Here is a 19,929-nt window from a genome sequence, read left to right as displayed (position 1 = left end):
ACAAGTAGTAGATAGGGCCAGACCATATTTTGGTAGAAATTCAGCCAGGAACAATTGGCTTCTGCAGCAATGTTTTGTGACTTGTGCTCTTGAGAACAGCACATCATCAGGATGATTTTAGCTATTTGTAAATATCATGGTGACCCGTACCACAAACAGAAATCCAAGCAGAGTTTCCATCAAGCTTGCTTATGGCAGATTCTCTAGGGATTGCAGTGGGTTGCTGAAGAATGCTTTTGGACATTAATCCTGTCACTAAAGTCTGTTTCAAGCAGAGAGATCAAATTGTTGTTTGTATTTGCTTAGAGAAATGAGTGATCTGATCTGTTCAAAGCAAACCTAGTAGGTAGGTGTAATATATTTTATAGGAAAAACAGATTTGAGAAAATTCGGCAAAATCCTGTGTGCTCAAACTCTTCTTCAGGTAAGCAGATGTTCTTGGGGGATGAGGAACCTGATGGTTTTACCCATAGGCATACCCTGGTACTGCAGGTTTCAGTGCTTCCCATGTAGCTACTAAATGCAGTGTGTTGTTAGCTTGGAAAGCTGGTGTTTCTGTTTCAGGTTCTCTCTGTTGTTTCAAACTATACCAAATAGCCTAATGAAAGGTTGTTCCTTTTACCCTGAAACAGTCTCACCTGTTCTCTATACTAGTAAAAATACCATTATCTCTGTCATTGGCTGTATTCGCAATTGTGGCGTTTAATGTATTTTTTTTTCAGACTTGTAATTTTTACACAATTTCTGTGTTAGAGAACAGCAAATGATAAATTTCTGACCTACAGGGTGATTTTGTATATGTTAACCTGCACTGGGATGGAAGCTAGGAGGCTACTTAGCATCTGAGTAACTGCCGAGAAAAGGTTGATTCAGAGTACAGTTATTTTAATGCATTTCTTGGATGTCTAGTGTGCATGTCAGAGCTCTGCAGCTAGATTGAAACTTTTTTTTTCCTTCTTAACACCATTTATTGTAGAGTAGAAAGCAATTTTTTAGAAAAGGATAATCCAGCTCCTAGATTTAGTTGAATGAACTACCTGTATGAGTGAAATGGAGAAACTGCTTCAATACTTAACTGAATTGCAGTGTGCCTAGCTGACAGTGCAATTTGGTGCTTTGGCCTTTACTACTGAGTGGATGTTCTTTCTAACCTTGCCAACTTTGGGTTTTCATATGAAAATTAATTTTGTATGAATATGTTTTAAAATAATTGAATGTAAATAAATATAATCTTGAAGTATTTCTTTTTTAAATCAAACAAGTTTATAGTTATCCTATTAGAGCTTTAGGCATGCAGTAGCATCAGATAAGTATGAAGACTTTCCCTTAGAGTGTGATCCCATTTTTGAAAATATCTAGTACATCCTTACCCTAGAAAAATTTTAGGTCACTTCATTGTACTGTTAATTTGTGAATAACTGAGAGAAAATTAGCCAGATAAAAATATTTGACCAGACCTTGATAACACATTGTAACAAAGTGTTGTAAAAATTAGATGAATGTCCTCTTTCTGGCTGAAACTGATACTTAAGGAAAGGTATAAGAGCGGGACAAGGATATATGATACTTAATGCTGGTACTTTCTATTCTCTAACCATTTGCACTTTACAACATCCCCGACACAAAAGTGATTTTTAAGTGCTCCGTAAACTTCTCAATTCTCTTTCATACTGCAGTAAAATTTTGCTATCCAATCCCTGTATTGATTTAAATAAAGATTTGCCAGGGGTTTAACCACATGATATTCAGTCCCTTTTGTTGGGGAGGAGGGAAAGTGTCTTTTTAAGACCCAAATTTCTGATGCAAATGTTGTACAAGTGACCAGCAGACCATTCACCTTTTCCATGCCACTCATGGTTTTATCCTTCTATTGCTTCTACCTTTAGCACTGGCAAACAACCATAGCAATTTCTGTGCTAGTGATCAGGCAGATTCTGATTTTCATCTTGCTTTAGGAGCTGATCTTCATGATAGTATTCAAAAACAATTTTTTTTGTGTTTCCATATCTATTTTTCTACAAACTTCTGTAATAATAAAAGTATTTGGGTACTTGTTGACTAACAAATAGGATAAATTTAGCTGGCTTCTAGTGAATCCTGCTTAATTTTTTTTTAACCAAATACTTTAAATAAATTAACTAGGGAATCAGGAGGTGAAACATTCTAAACTACCCAGCGTTAGTTAAGCTCTTCTGGTATCTTTATTGTATGTGTGATGGCATTCTTCTTCTCTAATGGTGGAAGTAGAGGCGTATTAAGAGTTCACCTTCCCAGTACCTACCCTTAAATGTAAGTGTGTGCATAATTCCAAGAACTGTTTTTGAAAGTGTAATGAGTTTACTGCCTTTTAGTGAAATACACGCCATACCTTTCCTCTCCTCCCCGTACATCTTTGTCTTTCTCTGAAGGATGCTTAGTCTCTGGCGAAGAGGATGACAATGTGAATGCGTACATACTGAATGCAGTTTTATTCTTGAAACTAGAAAATGATACACCTCAAAATGCAGTATGAGAAGGGTTATGATGGTAGGAATAGAGAAAGGTTAGGGGAAACAACCAGAAACTTCTCACACGCAATAAAGAAACAATTGAAAGAATGTGCTCATTCCATTTTCTCCTTGTGAGAAGAGGCAAGCATCAGGTAGAGAGAAATCCAAAACCTCAAATTTTTGCAGTAGAGATTGTGGCTCATCAGCCCAAAATGTGTGGTTACCTTAAGGGCAAATGGTGGCTGAATTCACATGGCTGACATGGCATGTTTTAAGGAAACTTTAATTTTAGTGAAAACTGATAGCAGTCAGGATGAATATGAAAATGTAATTTTTTACTTTATGTTTTTTACAAGTTACTGCCTAGCTATTACAAACCATGAAAACGCAAATGTAACCGCAGTAGAAATTAGAGCTGACAGATGTTCATTTTTGAGGGGCTGTTGCTTCCATTATTTTAGTGATAGCATTGGCACAGCTTTTAACATGTCATCAGTGTTTCTAAGATAAGCATCAGTCTTCTGTTTTATTTTTTTTTTTCAGGGTTTAACAGTGTGGCCTGCCAAATCATTGTTGCTTCAGGCTTGGTTTCTTAGCCAAAGAACAGTTTTCAAATCATCGTGGTACTCTGAAGTATAGCAGCCAAAACACAAAATTACAAATTAGCATTTTAAATACCGTTTAAATGCTTTGGGAACTCAAAAATCCTTTTTTTAATTAAAACTTAAAATTTTAAGGCAGTAACTCGTAACTTCTAGAAGGCTTCTTATTGAGCAGAAGCATCAGATTTGTTTGCTGATTTGTCATATTTTCAAAGCATAAATCAATCCTTAGTATATCATTATAACTTGAACTAACAACTACAGGTAATAAAGGATTGCTATCAGGGTTCTTCACAAAAAAAAATCCTCAGTATACTGGGAATTGTGCTTTGTCATGTTGCAGGGTAATACTGTGAACAGGAACCTTTAGAATTGGTTTGTATTACTTCACGTAGGAAGATAGTTATATTTTTTTTTAACACTGCAATAAGCAAATGACTGTCATAGATAAGGTTTTCAGAACAGTTTCAGAACAGGGAAGCCTTTTTCTGTTTGTGTGAAACTCAGTATACTAAACATATGATTTATAGGTGCGCATTAGCAGAGGACTGGATTTGATGATTCAAGAGGCTTGTTCCAGTGCTGTGTTTGTGGCTTACAGAAATGAATGTGCTCAGCATGCAGATATGTTTCCATTATTTGGCCCCATGAGGCAAATTACGTAAAATAGACATACGAAGAAGTTCTTTGTGAAGACAAGCAGTTCTGTCAGTACTTTAACATGCAAACAAAGAAAAAACTTTTTAAAGGTTCTTCTGGAAAAACAGGGTAGCAGGTCATGAGGAACCCAGCAATAGTGTATCCTCTTTCCAAATCATGTGGTTTAGCCTTGGAAGTCTTCATTACTGGAGCTTTTACCTTTGCAGGCTGAGTAATAAGAGGCAGCAGCTTGTACTGCAAGATCTGCAACAAACTCACTGCTGTGGGGTATTTATTAGTCCTTTATGCTGCCCTGTATGATATCAGGGTTAGTTCCATGTAGTTTATTTTTGACTGAACAATTAATTTTTGTTTTATTGGTTGTTTCTATCCTTCTCACCATGCATAGGTGAAATTGCATGCAGGTCTTTTTATTGATTGTCTTCCTGACAGGCTTTTAAGAAAAATGGTCTATGTCTGTGCTTGCCTTAAATTCAGCTTCTTTTGAGGTTTGTTGGAGATGAGGACCTCAGAGATAGACTTTTTTTTAGCCGTGTGTAGATGGAGATCCTCTTTCTACCTCTAGTATCCTGCCCACCCTCACTGCTTTCTTCCTGAATTCCTCTCACTATTGCCTCTTTTTTGCAGCCTCTGTCTCCCTACTCTGGTTTCCCTTGCTCTGCCTGAACTTCAGCAGCATTTGCTTGACCCTTTGTGTCCTGCCTGCTGCCAAGGTCAAGGAAGGGAGATGTGGTCCACATGGCTGCACTATATAGGAAGTGCTGCCTTATAGCTAGCTGAAACAGACCTAGACTGAGAGACACAGAGGGGAGGTATTAGACATAGGACAAGATTTTAAAGCTTTCTAATACTGTGTTTAAGAAGAACACTTTATCAAGGCAGTGTGTGTTGTGGTGGTGCAGAGCCTTTTGTGGTATCATGTGCTATGGAATGCTTGCATAGGCCAGGGATGCAGCATGCAAAATGGTTGTTGACAGAGGGCTGGAAGTAAGGGAGTGCCTCTGAAGACCGGCTTGCTGCAGTATCTGTTCGTGTCATTGGCGTGTCCTGTTGTCAGTAAAGATTTTTTGTTGTTACAGTAAGTGCTTGATAGTTTTGTGCCTTCTTTTCTTAATGTTAAAGTATAGTTATTCTCTCCAATGTGTGCCACTTGGGAAATTGTATGTTGAGTAGTTGGGGGGGGGGTATGTCTGGAGATGCATGCTGTCTCAACATTCTTCACATGAAAAGCAATTTAAAGCTGGTTTATGTATGTGTTTAGTTAATGAAACCATTTCCTTAAAATAAAAAAATCCCCGAAACCAAACCCATAATCATAACCAACATGGATAAACAGGGAACTCTTAAGACCACTCCAGTGCAGCTCAACCCGTACATGTCTGTCTAGTACAATGAAATTTCATCTGAAGGTGCTAAGAGAGTTGGCTGGTGTCATTGTAGAAATACTGTTTATTACTTATTGTGCACCTGTCTTGAAGAAGGACAATCCAGTCAGTCAGCCTTATCTGAGACCTTGGGGAAATCATGCAGTTGGTTCTCTCGGAACTTACTTCTGAGCACATGATGGAGATGTTTGGAATAGCTAGCATGGATTTATCAAGGGTAAATAGTGCTTCATCAGTGTGATTGCTTTTGTAATGAGATTACTAGATCTGTCAATGAGAGGAGAACACAAGAGGATCAGCAGCCTTGACTTCAGCAAAGCTTTTGACCTTTTCTGCAACACCATCCTTGTGCCATAGTCTAGGTGAATGTATTGCAGATACGGAGGAAAACTACAGCATCAGGCATAAAGGGTAATGGCTGAGGATTAATATTCTACCTGAATGTTGGTTACAAGTGGCATTCTTCAAGGTCCATCTTGTTTTAATATCTTTATCTGTGACCTAGACAGGAGATGAATATGCTCATCAAGTTTGCAGACAACACCGAGTTAGAGGGTGCAGTCAACACACCCAAAGGCATATTCAGAAGGAAGCAGCCTAGATGGGTGGTCTGATAGGAACCTTTTGAAATTGAAAGACAAATGCTAAGTCCAGTTCCTGGAATAGCCTGTTCTCCTGCAGTAGTACTGGAACCTTGGTGGTGATGAAGGCTAACACAATACTGGTCTGCATCAGTAAGCACACAGCCAGGATATTGAGGGAAGAGATCATTCCCTTCTGTTTGGCACTTGCTGGACAAAAGCCCTGAGCAATGTGGTCTGAATTCAGCACTAACCCTGCTTGGAGGAGGAATAGCTGGCCTAGGGGATCTTTTGAGGTTTGCTCCCACCTCAGTAATTTTGTGATTCATTTATGTTATATTTAACGTTTTCAAAATGTGCCCCTTTTTGTGCTCAAGTGATCAGGTTGTTATTTTCAAACCTTCATATGTAATCTGGGAGGACTGTTCCAGGAAATTCAGGTATCAACATTAACATTAAACAAAGGCATTAAATATTCCATTAATCATTGTCAAATTGTATTGTAGAGCTTAGTAGGTTCTGATACAGATTTGTGCTTTTCTTACAGTGATTTTGGTGTTCATTCCTTTGAATCTTTGGAAAACTGATCAGTACTTCTTGCTCAGTTTTTCATCCACTGAGTGGGGTAGTATGCCCTCTTTGTCATGCTTTCTCACCTATGTTTTGAAATGTTTCTCAGCTCAATTTTGAAATCTCTAGTTCTGCCTCTGAGCCCATTCAGGGTAAATTTGTTTCTTTGCAGAGTCAGAAAGTTAGTATTTGTCCAGATCACTTACACTGTGAATGGATGCTCCCTCTCTCTGAAGGTCCCTGATCTCCAGCTGCGCTGCAATACAAATGTACTTTGGTACACAAATTTCTCCTTGCTTTAGCTAGTAAATAAGTTAATGCAGGTTGGAGCTGTGTTGCCTGTTCATTACAAGTGTTCAAGTGTCTTACCCCCTGTGGTTTTTTTTCACTGAAAGGCTTTTTCTGACAGTCACTATGTGTGACTGTTGACCAGTTGCATGCTCATGTTCACGCAGGTGATAAGCTGCATCTTCCACTTTGCCAGAGATGCTCTGTCACCATGCTGGCTCATTGTCTGATAGCTGTCTCTTGGGTTGCTTCATAGACAGCAATGCACAACAAATGGTACTTGTATCCTTTTCTCAGACCTTTAAATAGTCCTGGAGTCTTTGACCTTTTCGTTACAAATACTTAGCGGGACACCAGTAAACTGTGAGATAACAAACTGGAAGACATTTTGTGTGGCTTCTCCTCTGGCTTGCTTGTTCTGTACGCTTCACCATGTTTCAGACACAGGCATTTTCATTGATTGGGCTGAACACATCGTTTTACATGCTGTGTGAGGAGTTTTGAGGTACAAATACACTAATTAATCAAGGAAACGGTAAAGGGAGACAAATACTGCAAGCACTAAAAATACAAGGGATATATGTAGTTGTTTGGGTTTTGTTTCTTGCTGGACAGCAGCAGTGGAGTTTGCCGGTGCATTAAATTAGTAGGCAGTAACTCATATAGAGTATGTCATAACTTGCTCTGTAGTCACTTCATGTTATGTAAAAGCTTGCCATTAGCTGACCTTCAACCTCTTTAGGGATTGAACAGTTATTTCCCTCCTGTACGAATGTCATTTGCAGATTTTTTAAAGCTTGCCTATTTCTAAAACTACTTTAATTTCAATTCATCTGGGGATTAGATTCACTGTGAAGTAATAATTTGAATAAAAAATTGTTGCTTTCAAGGACTTAGAAACTGTTTTCCTCAGCTGAATTCTTGAATTTAAGTGTTGTGGGAAATGGTGTTGCCTTTAGTGTTGCCTAACACTGTTGTGTTCAGCGCTTGCACAGATTTCTTTCAAGTGCTAGCATTTTTGTAACTTGAGTTATGGACTCTGACATGTTGAGATAAGTCTGTAATATAAATAACCTAAAGCTGAGCACTTCCGGTTTGCATGTTATGAACTAATTAATTGTACAGTGAGTGGTTATATTCCTTAGTCAATGTTAACGTAGTTCTTAGGGTTTGCTCAAAAAAGCTGAGCAAATGAAAAAAGGGATAGGACAGTGAGCTGTTGTAGTCTTGAAATGGAAATGTAACTGAGGTTTTTCCTATTTTCTGGCTGCTGTAGGGAATAGATCTGTAAATGCTTCTAATTTATCACTGAGGATATTTTTTTTTTTTAAATTACAGTATCACAGGTTTGCTGTGAGTTTTTTTGCTTTCCCTTTTATTAATGGTTATAGCTTGCAGGGTTTTTTAGGGGTATGTTCGGGTTTTTTTAGACATAAAACTTTAAAACTTAATAAAGTACTGCATTTTCCACGCCATACAATTTAGAGGGGTGCTGTTGCTAAACCTTCCTGTACTTTGTTTACTGCCTTGTTCGAAATTTACATTGCCGAATTTTGATGGCACAAGTGCTGCCTTAACAGAACTATTAGTGACTGCTGGAAAAGCACAATGCAGCACACACAGTTGTGTTTGCACAAAGCAAAGAATAAACCTCTGTCTGTTGAGTGTTCATTGATTTCAATAGGCTTTTCAGTAGCTCTGCATATTACGATTCTTAGCACCTAGAATACATTCATATTCATTATGGCAGTGCAGTTCAGCCACTGCTTGTGACTTGATCCCCCTGCTCCATTCCCTCTTCTCCTGGAGCATGAAGTAGAATTATTTTCCTAGCACTAGTAATGTGTTCTAGAAAATGTTATGGCTCTTTTCTCAGAGTGATTGGAAATGCATCTTTCAGCTTCCTCCATCTTGTAAGAAATATGTTAAATACTAGAAAGACTTAAAGCTTTTTGGAATCTTTCATGATGACCCTCGTGGCTGTTGAGACTGTGAGGTGTTGGGCATGTACCACGTGCAATCGTTTATATGAACAATTAGTGGAAGAGCTAATTGGTATGTAGTGGTACCATCTTTTAACATTATGAATACTTGCTGCTTTATTTCAGTGTATGGGGGGGGTTGGAGGATTGGTTCTTTGGATTCTAGATAGCTGTTTGAAATGCTTTTTTTGTTTGCTTGTAACTTGGCTTTGTTATTTGAATGCTCATTTAAACCAAATAGTTTTCAGTAGTCTGCCCGTATTTTACTGTGAGAAATTATCTGTCTCTTGAGTTTAGACTTATTGATGTAGTAATTGTTTCTTTCACTTACACACATAAACAAAAGTAGTCTGCTTGAAAATAACATTACAATGGTTTAGAAAATAGTTCCTGTTCTGTTCGCTCATGGCAGAATCTATAATCGGGTATGATTTTCTTTGCTTTTATCTCTATGTGCAAGTAATATCGCTACAAAATGAAACAGGCCCCGCTTTCTTTAAGAGAAAAAAAAAGAGTACGTTTGATAGTGTGAATTATTTGGACCCTTACATTTGTTTGAAAGACTTCATGTTTAAGATCACAGATATCCCAGTAATGAGAAGTTCAGACAGTTAAGTAGTTTGAGCATTTGATTAATGCCTTTAATATGTTAATATATTACATATTACCATTGTAGATGAACCAACTAGTCCTAGTATTGACCATGATATTGCACACATTCCTGCTTCTGCTGTCATTTCTGCGTCTGCTTCTCAAGCACCAGCTATAACAACTGTTCCTCCCAGTCCCGCATCTCCAATCCCTTTAATTCGGCGACAGCTTTCACATGATCATGGTGAGCGTTGATTTAATTTTCTTTCTCATGCAACTTTTTCCTTTTATTCTCTGGAGGAATGAAAACTATATACTCTTTATTGCTTGAAAAATATTGCAAAAATGTGATTCAGGGTCCTACATATGCCAAAATTTCAATTTGTTTTAGAATCCATCCGGCCTAGTGTCCTGGATAGCCAGCCTGCTGCAAAAACAGAGAGATCAAAGTCATATGATGAAGGACTGGATGACTACAGAGAAGAGGGAAAATCGTGAGTTGATGAAAAAATAGCAGTTAATTTGGAGATCTCGTTTTTAAAGTGTACAAAATCTCATTTTAACATCTGGTTTTCTTCCAACAGATCCATTAAGCATGTATCTAGTTTAAAGGGGATTAAGGTAGGTAAACATATATATAACAACTCCTAAGAATTACGCATACTGCTGTGACAAGTTGTATGAATTATACACCACCATTATACAAAGTGATGTGTTAAACACAGGCATGAAGTTTATTGGAATTGCCACTCATCAAATTGTTCATGCTGTGTGCTTAGCGTATTTAAACATGGTCTTTTTTTTTCCCTAGGCTCACCACATGGTCCTTGATTTCATTTTCCTCAGCTTCTGTAAACGGAAGTGTACCTATGGCGTGCTTTAGTAAAAATACTAATGAGAGTCTAAGACTCCTTCTCAAAGTGTTCTTGGGATGTGTAAGGCCACTATTGTTGTACAGGAAACTTCAGAGATTGTATTTTTCCCAGGAGAATATTCCTAGGGGCATTTTTAAAATGAGAAACATCTCAAATGCAGGGAATGTAGAGAAATGTGTTCAGAAGTGCACTGTGGGGTTCTTTCTGTGGTGTTTTCTTTAGGTGCCAGACAGCCAGAAATCTTCAGAAGACTCTGGTTCCCGAAAAGATTCTTCTTCAGAGGTCTTTGGTGATGCCTCCAAGGAAGGATGGCTCCATTTTCGTCAGCTTGTTACAGACAAAGGGAAGGTACCTGCCGTTTTTGGATGTTTTTAACCTACAAACAGTAAGATGGTGAACCACTAAGATAAGAAACTTCAAGCCTTCCTGTTGTGCTTCTTTAATAATTTTTTGGGGGATGTGAGCCTCAATAAGACAGGCAAAATCTTAGACCTGTTAGAACATTGACTTCAGTGAATTCCTCAGCTTCTTTTACAGACTGCCTTCTACATTGTCTTAATTCTACATTTCAAAGCATCTGTGAAGTAAACTAATTTCTAATGACTAATTAAGGATTAAGAATCAGTCTCTTGATGATTATAGTTTCTGGTCTTTTTTCCCTCTCTGCTAATTATGAAGAAAGCTATAATTTTTTAGACTGTTTTGGAGTTGAGTTCAAATTAACCTTCTGCATAAGTGTAGGCTAACACTTAAAGAAAATTGGGAGTCAGGAATTGCAGTGGTGTGTAGATGTGAGTCTAAATTGGGCAAGAGTCCACTAAATATTTTTTCCTGTATTTGTAGTAATGCCTCTGTGAAATTCTAGTCACATTCTGTTTCTTACTACTGTCATACATGAGCACACTCTTAATGGGCTATCAGGGAGTGCAGGGCAATTCGCTCCTCTAATGGATAGCAATTAGTGAATCCCAGTTTTGTGTAGTCTTTCCACAGGCCATTCTTAAGAATGGTAGAGGTAAGCGGTTAGTATGTATTTTTAAAAAACAGATAGCTTTTGTAACTGGGTTAGAAACATTAGTTCTAACAAACAATGTTAGAAACATCAGAACTAATGTTAGAAACATTAATTTAACTAATGTTAGAAACATCAGTTCTAACAAATAAGCAAACTAACATATTGGTTGATGTTTTTCAGCGAGTTGGTGGAAGCATTCGGCCATGGAAGCAATTGTATGTTGTTCTTAGAGGTCATTCACTTTATTTGTACAAGGATAAGAAGGAGCAAGTTACCCTGTCTGAAGAAGAACAACCTATAAGCATCAATGCTTGTTTGATAGACATCTCATACTGTGAAACCAAGAGGAAAAATGTATTTAGACTCACCACATCAGACTGCGAGTATCTGTTTCAAGCTGAGGACAGAGATAATATGTTAGCATGGATTAAAGCAATACAAGACAACAGCAACTTAAATGATGAGGTAATCATAATGTATAATGCAAAGGCAATAGTTCTTGTGTTTTAATTAAAAATTGATTGTATTTTCTTGTAATTAATACTTCAACAAAAGAAATAATTTGCAATTAAAGACAAAAATGTGTACAGCAACATACAAGAAAATGAGGTGAAAGGCAAGGTAACAGAGTTTAAAAAAGCCTGACATACTCAAAATCAGAGAACAGGCTTTTGAAATAAATGAATTAATGTTGTTGGTGTTTTGACTAAAGATACGCTTGATCTTAAACTTATCTGTCAAAAATCTCTAATCTTTTTAGAAGATAATTGCAGGATTAGAGCCATTGTGTTCTGTCTTCAGAATGTTGCAAAGTGGGTGTGTGCAGTGGTGCAGTATGACAAGTTTCTTAGTAGTTAAAGAAGTGAAACTTTGAAGGAAGCCTGTGTCTGTGATTAAATGTTGATACTTCTATGAATTAAATGTCGATGCTAATTACAAAAGGCAAACATATACTGTTGTACATAGCGTATCGGTATCTGTCCTAATGTTGTCCTCAGTGCATTTTCATTTCAGTGATGAGCCACAGAGAAGTATTTTCATACCTGTGGTCATGTACATTGCTCAGATGTGAAATAATTATCCAAAGGATAATGGATTAATAAACACAATTAGACAGATGGATAAAAGCACATTTTTAATCCATGGTCGTTTCACCTCTCTGTGTAGCAGTAGTTGGTCATAGAAGTACCGTGTGCACATATTTTTCAGAGTATATTTCAGACTGTATTTTTCAGAGTATTAGGGTGTGTTGACTTGCATGTTTGTTTTCTATTTAAACTTACTTTCAATTTAATCAGGATTTAATCATGTTGTATTGCTGTGAAACAAGTCTATAGCAGCATTTAATTTGTAATCACTCACTTCAGTTTTCCTCATATTTTTTTAAATGTTCTCAAGGACTGTTAGTTTGGTTTTTTTTTGACTGTACTGAAATGTTAATGTGGTCTGATGACAGGAAGAGTTAATTGCATCCTGAAAGTAAAAAATATTTGTTGTCTTTTACAAGATTGTAAAGTAGATCTCAATTTGTTTTATAGGACACTGGTGTCACTAGTAGAGATCTAATTAGTCGAAGGATTAAAGAATACAATACAATGATGAGGTAGGTGAATTACATACCACTAGTAATTTTTGTAGACTTCTTACCTAGCTTTTTTTTACTGAAATAATATATCTTGCTCCAGTTCTTCAAGCAGCAAAACAGAGCCATCTCCCAAAACACCTCGCCAGAGTCTAAGTATCAGACAGACTCTGCTTGGAACTAAAGCAGAACAGAGGACCCAGAGTCCACATTCTCCTAAGGATGAGTCTGAAAGGAAGCTCCTCACTAAAGGTCTGTATATTTTGTGTATTTCTTTAGTTAATTCTAGCCTCAGTGCAAGGCCACTGAGGTGTCTTTCTTGGTTTTTCAAACTCACGAATATACAGATGCAAGCCAAGTATTAACCAGGTTTTTTTAAGGTGCAGCTATAACAATTCGTTTCTTGTAGCTGCTTCATTTTGATATTATCTTAGATATACTTCAGGTCTTCTCAGATCCCTGAAGCTCTTTATTTCAGTCGTCTCCCAAGAGGGTTCTGGATTTTTTTCCTATAGCTATATGTACTGTTAACAGTACATTACAGACATGCTTCTTGTGACCAAAACTTCACCAAGCGTTGGAAATAATTTTGTGTGTAATTCATACTTTTGCCTCCAGCTCACTTGGAAGTGATGACAAGGTAAATTCATATTTCATATATGCTGTTAAGAAACCGATTTCTACTGAAGTGTTTCAGGAGTAGAGAAGAACATATTTTTTGCTCTTAGTCTTCAAAATACAGATGTGAAAATATATTATTTTTTTCCAGAACAAAATTAATGCCTGCTAGATTCTAAAACCTAAGTTCTGATAAGCTGGCACTGCAAACTTAAATCAGTAACTGAACTCCATCAAATAATTTCACAAGCTACCTTTTTTCTCTTTCTCCAAATGTGTAAATGTACTGTATTTCTGATAGACTGTTCTTGTAAGGATGTTGCATACAAATTCGTGCAACTGGCTCAGCAGTCACTTTTGATGAACCGCTTTTAAACAATTCAGTCTTGAATTTAAGCTGTGAGTGAATTCTGGTTTATGTTACCAGCAAATGTCCCTTTGCTCCTGCTGTGCTGCAGATTATGTATCTAGATTGCAGGTGTCAAGTAAAAGTCAAATCTTCTGAAAGAATATTTCCAGAAATAGTAAGGAGGAAGTACTGCTGTATAGGTGACTTGTAGTATGGGATAAATGGGATTTTTTGTTTGCTACATCAGTTATATAGGAGAGGTAAACAGAGCGACTGAACTTTTTATCTGACTTTTGGATACATAATACTTTTAAGTGTTTGAGTCCTGTTTGAAATGATTTAGAAGTGACTATAATCTGGTAATTTTTGAGAGTGGTCTGCACTGTGACCATGTATAGTCATAGGTATTTTGTGTGGAGCTGTGATTAGTAGAGACTTGCTTTACGAAATGTAGATTTTAATATTTTTTGATTGAATTTATGTACCCTTAGTCATTAAATGATGAAATTCCACAGTTCTGTCAGGCTACTTGCTTTTCTAAATCTGGGATGTATATTCAAATGTATCTTTTGAATCACAGAAGAGTAAAAAAGGTGTGTTTAAGGTAGATGAATGTTTAGTTATCTGTTGCAGGAAGCCAGGCAAGTGAAAGAGGTCAAAATGCAGTAGGTGTCACTTGATCTTTGAAAATCTGTTAACCTGTATTCACAGTGGTTTTTGTGACTTAATGTTCTTGTTTTCTTTTTTTATATTTCCGTGTTTGCATTATACTAACAACAAAAAGATGAGACAAGCCCACCAAAGGACAAGGGAACATGGAGAAAAGGCATTCCGAGCATTATGAGGAAGACATTTGAAAAGAAGCCATCTGCTGTAGGAACATTTGGTGTTAGACTAGATGACTGCCCCCCAGCTCATACCAACAAAGTATGAAAGGATAATTTTGCTTTCCATTGTGATTTTAAAATTCTTTTTGTATGAATTATTTTAAAATGTGTATGTAACTTTGCTTTTTCTTCAGTATATTCCACTGATTGTTGATATATGCTGCAAACTGGTTGAAGAAAGAGGTCTTGAATACACAGGTATTTACAGAGTTCCTGGAAATAATGCTGCCATCTCAAGTATGCAAGAAGAGCTCAACAAAGGAATGACTGACATTGATGTTCATGATGATGTAAGTCTTAGATCACACTATTTCCAGGTTGAACTGCCAAAAACTTCTGGTTGTGTTGTGGTTATAGAAATATAAAGCATGTCTGTCCTTCTAAATGTGTAGAAATGGCGAGACTTGAATGTGATAAGCAGTTTGCTGAAGTCGTTCTTCAGAAAGCTCCCAGAACCCCTTTTTACCAATGGTAAGTTGTTTACATTATGTTGTTTACATTGTTGATTGCATTTAGGAATTATCATTAATCAAGGTGTCTTACAACTTTCAGATGGTTTGAGAGAATATCCAGTGAAATCCTCTAATAAAGGCCCTTTTCCTCCTTAAAGAGCAGGGAGTCATGGTGATTATAGAGCTTAAAAATGAGAGCTGTAGATAGAATTTCTCTGATGGTGAAAGAATTATGAATTTGGAAAAAAAAGCCTGAGTAAAATTTGCAATTTTATTGTTGCAATATTCTATGAAAGCTGTTTTTTTTCCCCATTGTCATCATGTATTTTATACAGTCTAATAGGCCAATTCATGATTTGCAAAGGCCATTCACAAATATATCTCTGTGTGTTACCTGTATTCTTTTGGGAAAGGGGGCTGGGTGGTGTTGGTGATATATACGTATACATATATATATATATATATATACACACATGCATCTATATATACACATACATATATATATATGAGCTCACATATGATTAATCTCTGCTTTCATTAACAGACAAATACGCGGATTTTATAGATGCCAATAGGAAAGAAGATCCTGTTGAGCGTCTGAAAACACTGAAGAGACTGGTAAGCTGAATTCGTGTGTTGTAGGTGCACTACAAAATTAGCATTAAATGTTCTGAATAGTAATTGTTTGTTTCAGATTCATGATTTACCTGAACATCATTATGAGACTCTCAAGTTCCTTTCTGCACACCTGAAGACAGTAGCAGAGAACTCAGAAAAGAACAAGGTATCCAGAAGCAGAAGTATAGTGTTTATTTCATTCATTAAGCATGGGGTTTATGCAAGATTAGTTCTATTACGTGGTAATTTATTACTGTAGACAAGATTAAGATCTTTGCTAGGTTGAGAAGATTTTCGGGTTAGACTAAGGACTCCTGAAAAATATACTCTTGTTCAATGTGAATTAAGTTTATTCAAGCTGGTATTAATTCTTGTGTGAATAACTGCCTATATCCTAAATTTACCCCCAAGTCTGTAAATTTCATATAAGCCCATCTAGACGTCAGTAAGAGTGTGCTTGGGCAGGACAGGTGAATGTCTGTGACATGAATGAACCTGTCATGAATGAGGCTGTCACACCAGCTTTGTTTGAAGTCTGGGTTCCTGGACACTTGAGTAATTTTTGAAACTAGGACTTGCTGTAATTACTCAAATATTTGATAACACTGTAGATGGTGGTTTGGCTGGTTTTATGACAGAAAATTCATGATATAAAGGGTGGTAGTTCACCCCTATAGAGTCTTAGTCAGCTACTAAAGATAGCTTTTTGTCATTTCCATTGGGTGGGGAAGAATTTGCGTTAAGTTCTTCTGTGCATGCTATAATCCTGCAGTAAATGCAAATAATAGTATCCCCTTTTTTTAGTTCTTAGGGAGGGGTAGCTGAGTGCAAAGCTGTGCACAATATGAGTGTGCTTATGGATGCTTACCTAAGGGCAGGTAACATGGTGTCTTGTTACTTGGCTACCAATGTGCAAGGTACACAAAAAAAATTGATGTGATTGATACAATATAGAGGAACCTATGTCCAATCTTAAATCATTTAAAAGATCAGAAAATGCCTCAGTTCAGATGAATGTGGTAGGCTCCAACATCAGTTCTGCAAATAATACCTTCTGGGTAAATATAAAATAAAAATTTGTATGTGTAAATAAAAAAATATTTAACAAATTATAACCTGTAGTGGAGTTATAGCTGCCATTGTAAGGAAATGTTGGTAAATGTCATTTTTAAGTGTAATGTCTAAAGCACACATTTTATTTGTCATTTTATGATTTTGGTGTGCTGTATAAATGTTTAAATAATGTTAAGATTGTAGAGTATATAAGGCTAGATAGGTGAGGTGATACTGTAATTATATGAATTGTCAAAGGCCATAATTCAAGTCAAAGTGAGCATTAGGGGCTTGTGTCATGTTTGCGGCTTCCTTCTGGTAAGCACAAGGACCTTGCCTCATGTATATTATTGGTCTGTCCTATGTCTCAACAATAAACTATGTCAGAGGAGTAAGCAAAAATAGAAGGTAAGTATTCTGTTGATGCTTTCTTGGAATTATTTGTCAGAGATAACATTAAAAGTGAACTAAATGGATGATTAATGTTGTGACATGATCGCATAACTCTTGAGTCTGTCTCATGAATGGGTGAGTTGGGTGTATGATGTTGGTTGCTACCGCCTCTTCCAAACTGGATGTGAATTGAATGAGCTCTTTGTCAGTAAACACAACGCAGCATTTGATTACCAGCTCAGTTTTCTTGTGTGCCATGTAAACATTTTCAGGGAGAAAAAAAAAAAAGAGAAGTACCAATGCCTTTTTATATGAAAAAGTAATAATTTTAAAACACAGTGTTTCTAAACAAAGCAAATAGTCTTTATGGGATGAAAAACTGAAGTCCTGCTGCAAGTGTGAAGAGTATTTCAGAGTTCTTGATTTTTCTGTGCTTGTTGGAGCTATTGCAATGAGTTAAGGAAGGTTGCTGAATTGCAGAAATGTTGGAAGCATGGATTGCAGCTAGGTGTAGAAGAGATTTAGTATAATGTAACATGATACCTGAGTCAGTAATGTGTTTTTAAAACCCTTTTCTTTATCCTTACTTAAAATAGCTCTCAGATATGTTAATAGTGTTATATTATTGTACTTTGCCCATATTACTGTATTTTCTCATTATAAATGTATGATGTGGAAATATTTCATTTCTTAGATGGAGCCAAGAAACCTGGCAATAGTGTTTGGTCCAACACTTGTGAGGACATCTGATGATAACATGACACACATGGTTACGCACATGCCAGACCAATATAAAATTGTAGAAACACTCATTCAAAAAGTAAGTGGATGCATTTCATTATTTACAAAATAAATTCGTACACAGATCGACCAGCTTTTCTCTCATTGGGCCAGTTTGGATGTGGTATTTATCCACCCAACTCCAGGATTATAATTTTTAGTAATGCCCATGTCTGATTGTTCCACATTTGGGTTTTTTGTTTCCTGTGGGGTTTTCACCTTTTTTATTTTAAATCGTAGCATGACTGGTTTTTCACAGAAGATGATGCTGAAGAACCTCTTGTAAGTATTGTCTCATAAATATTTGTGCTCTAATGATCTTAGTTTAGAATCTGCTTCTGCTGCCTCTAGAATGTCTTTATATTTCCTATTACATCACTGTATGGTTTTCTCTTCAGAAGCAGTCCTTGCAGTGATGATTTTTTTTTTTTTAAATGCAATCATTCATTTGTTTTAAAAACATAAAGCAAAATGGGAAAATAAGAACACGTGAGGAAAGCGTGTCCTCAGGTGAATAATGCAATTTTCTAAATGCTGTTGAATGGTGATGAACTATTTGTGAAACGATGATGAAGAGATCTTTGTTTATTAACTATAGACAGCAGTTCAGGAGGAAAACACTGTAGAATCTCAGCCAGTGCCAAACATAGATCATTTACTCACCAACATTGGAAGAACGGGAGTATCTCCTGGAGACGTATCAGGTAACTGCCCGGACAGTGTTAGTCCATAGGCTAGAATAACCTACCCTGTTACCTCACTGTAACTCTCTCTTCCTATTTTCTTTCACTAATAAACTGTTTTTCTCTTTTTTTCAAAAGATCATTAACACTTCTTAAAGACTTGAATTGGTGATTTATCATGCATGAAATAATTCGGAAAACTTTGTCTAACAAGAATATAATCATTAAAAGATGAGGCTTGCACATACTATTTTATTTATTCACAGTAACCCATGCAGTCATCATCGTGAGGTGAAGCAGATATGCTGCTGTAAAGTGGTTTGTTGTGATGGCAGAAAGACTGATCTTCAGTGGTATTCTAATATTGCTCCTTCCCAACGTTAGGAATGCAAAAAAAATTGAGTTATGTTTTCTTGTCAAGTGATGGACACTTTAATAAGTATGTTGCAGTATGTCTCTATACTAAAGCTGATTTCCTTCTGTTTATAAATGCCAACCTCTTTTGTGGCTAAGGACAAGCATTGCAGGCTCTTTTTTGGTGACTTTTTCCCTTCTTCCCTTCACTATACTGTTGCACTAACCCAGCATGTTGAATCCCACAAATGTTACCCCTTCGTCTCTAGCTTTTGTTTCAGTTTTCAAAGGGTTGTCCAGCACTTACTGAAACAGTCACTTTATACTGATGTTGTAACAGGCGAAGTGGGAGGAGTCTATCACACGGTGATGTCATTAGTGGACTCTGTGATGTCACTGATGGACAGCTGGAACTGTAGGAAGAAGGAGGACTGTTGCCCACACTGTAGCTGCCTTGTCTGCAGAAACCCCCGTTTCTTGTAAATGGAAATTAAAAAAAAAAAGGTTGATCTGTGCTGTAAATTTTCTTTCAAGAGTATTTTAAACAGATCAATGCTACTTTTTAAAAGTTTTTCTGCTGTTCTTGTTATCTCTGAAGCAGACCCTGAGGAGAAATAGCATGGTATGGTCTACCAGTCTTTCTAGTCATAAAGCATTAGCCATGTGTCAAAAAGGGGTGTGGCAGGGGGCTCAGCTCTTTCTTCCTAGTGAAAAAGTCCCTAAAGGTGGAACACATCCAAGTTTATATTTTTTAGTCATTGCGCTAGCCCCTTCCTACCCCCTTTGTAATTGTATAATCTTGGGTTTTGCGAGACAGTGAAACTATGGTGTCCATTTTTCATTTCATATTAGCGCTTGTTACAGAAAAGTACAAAACTGGTAGCTGCTGAAATCTAGCCAACTTAAAAATGCAATTTTGCCTATTCGTAGTCAGAGGTGGAGAGAGATGTGTAATTTGGGTCTTACACACAAAATATGACCTAATTCCTTTAAAAACTCACAAAAAGAGTATGACTACACCAATCATGATTTGTACCTAGGGCAGCCAACAGTACATTCAATTTTGCTTTGTGTATCCTGAATCTCAGGAGAGTACACACTATGATCTTGAAAAGGTCTCTC

At 36.8% G+C, this 19,929-nt stretch overlaps 1 protein-coding gene across 1 annotated transcript in view; it reads left to right on the top strand.

Annotated features, from left to right (window-relative positions):
- ARHGAP21 (Rho GTPase activating protein 21) overlaps positions 1 to 19,929 on the top strand; it is a gene marked incomplete at both ends in the record, with an annotated part of 110,581 nt that overhangs the window by 87,813 nt on the left and 2,839 nt on the right. Inside the window, 15 exons of the mRNA XM_080610278.1 lie at positions 9,234 to 9,392; positions 9,540 to 9,642; positions 9,733 to 9,769; positions 10,246 to 10,371; positions 11,219 to 11,503; positions 12,577 to 12,641; positions 12,736 to 12,872; positions 14,372 to 14,514; positions 14,609 to 14,764; positions 14,867 to 14,945; positions 15,471 to 15,544; positions 15,621 to 15,710; positions 17,685 to 17,810; positions 18,011 to 18,052; positions 18,369 to 18,474. Coding sequence (XP_080466404.1) covers positions 9,234 to 9,392; positions 9,540 to 9,642; positions 9,733 to 9,769; positions 10,246 to 10,371; positions 11,219 to 11,503; positions 12,577 to 12,641; positions 12,736 to 12,872; positions 14,372 to 14,514; positions 14,609 to 14,764; positions 14,867 to 14,945; positions 15,471 to 15,544; positions 15,621 to 15,710; positions 17,685 to 17,810; positions 18,011 to 18,052; positions 18,369 to 18,474 — 1,728 coding nt within the window. The remainder of the gene's footprint in view (positions 1 to 9,233; positions 9,393 to 9,539; positions 9,643 to 9,732; positions 9,770 to 10,245; positions 10,372 to 11,218; positions 11,504 to 12,576; positions 12,642 to 12,735; positions 12,873 to 14,371; positions 14,515 to 14,608; positions 14,765 to 14,866; positions 14,946 to 15,470; positions 15,545 to 15,620; positions 15,711 to 17,684; positions 17,811 to 18,010; positions 18,053 to 18,368; positions 18,475 to 19,929) is intronic.

This window comes from Psittacula echo (assembly GCF_963264785.1).
Source record: "Psittacula echo genome assembly, chromosome: 2".
NCBI lineage: Eukaryota > Metazoa > Chordata > Aves > Psittaciformes > Psittacidae > Psittacula > Psittacula echo.
This window is presented reverse-complemented; position numbering and strand designations above follow the sequence as displayed.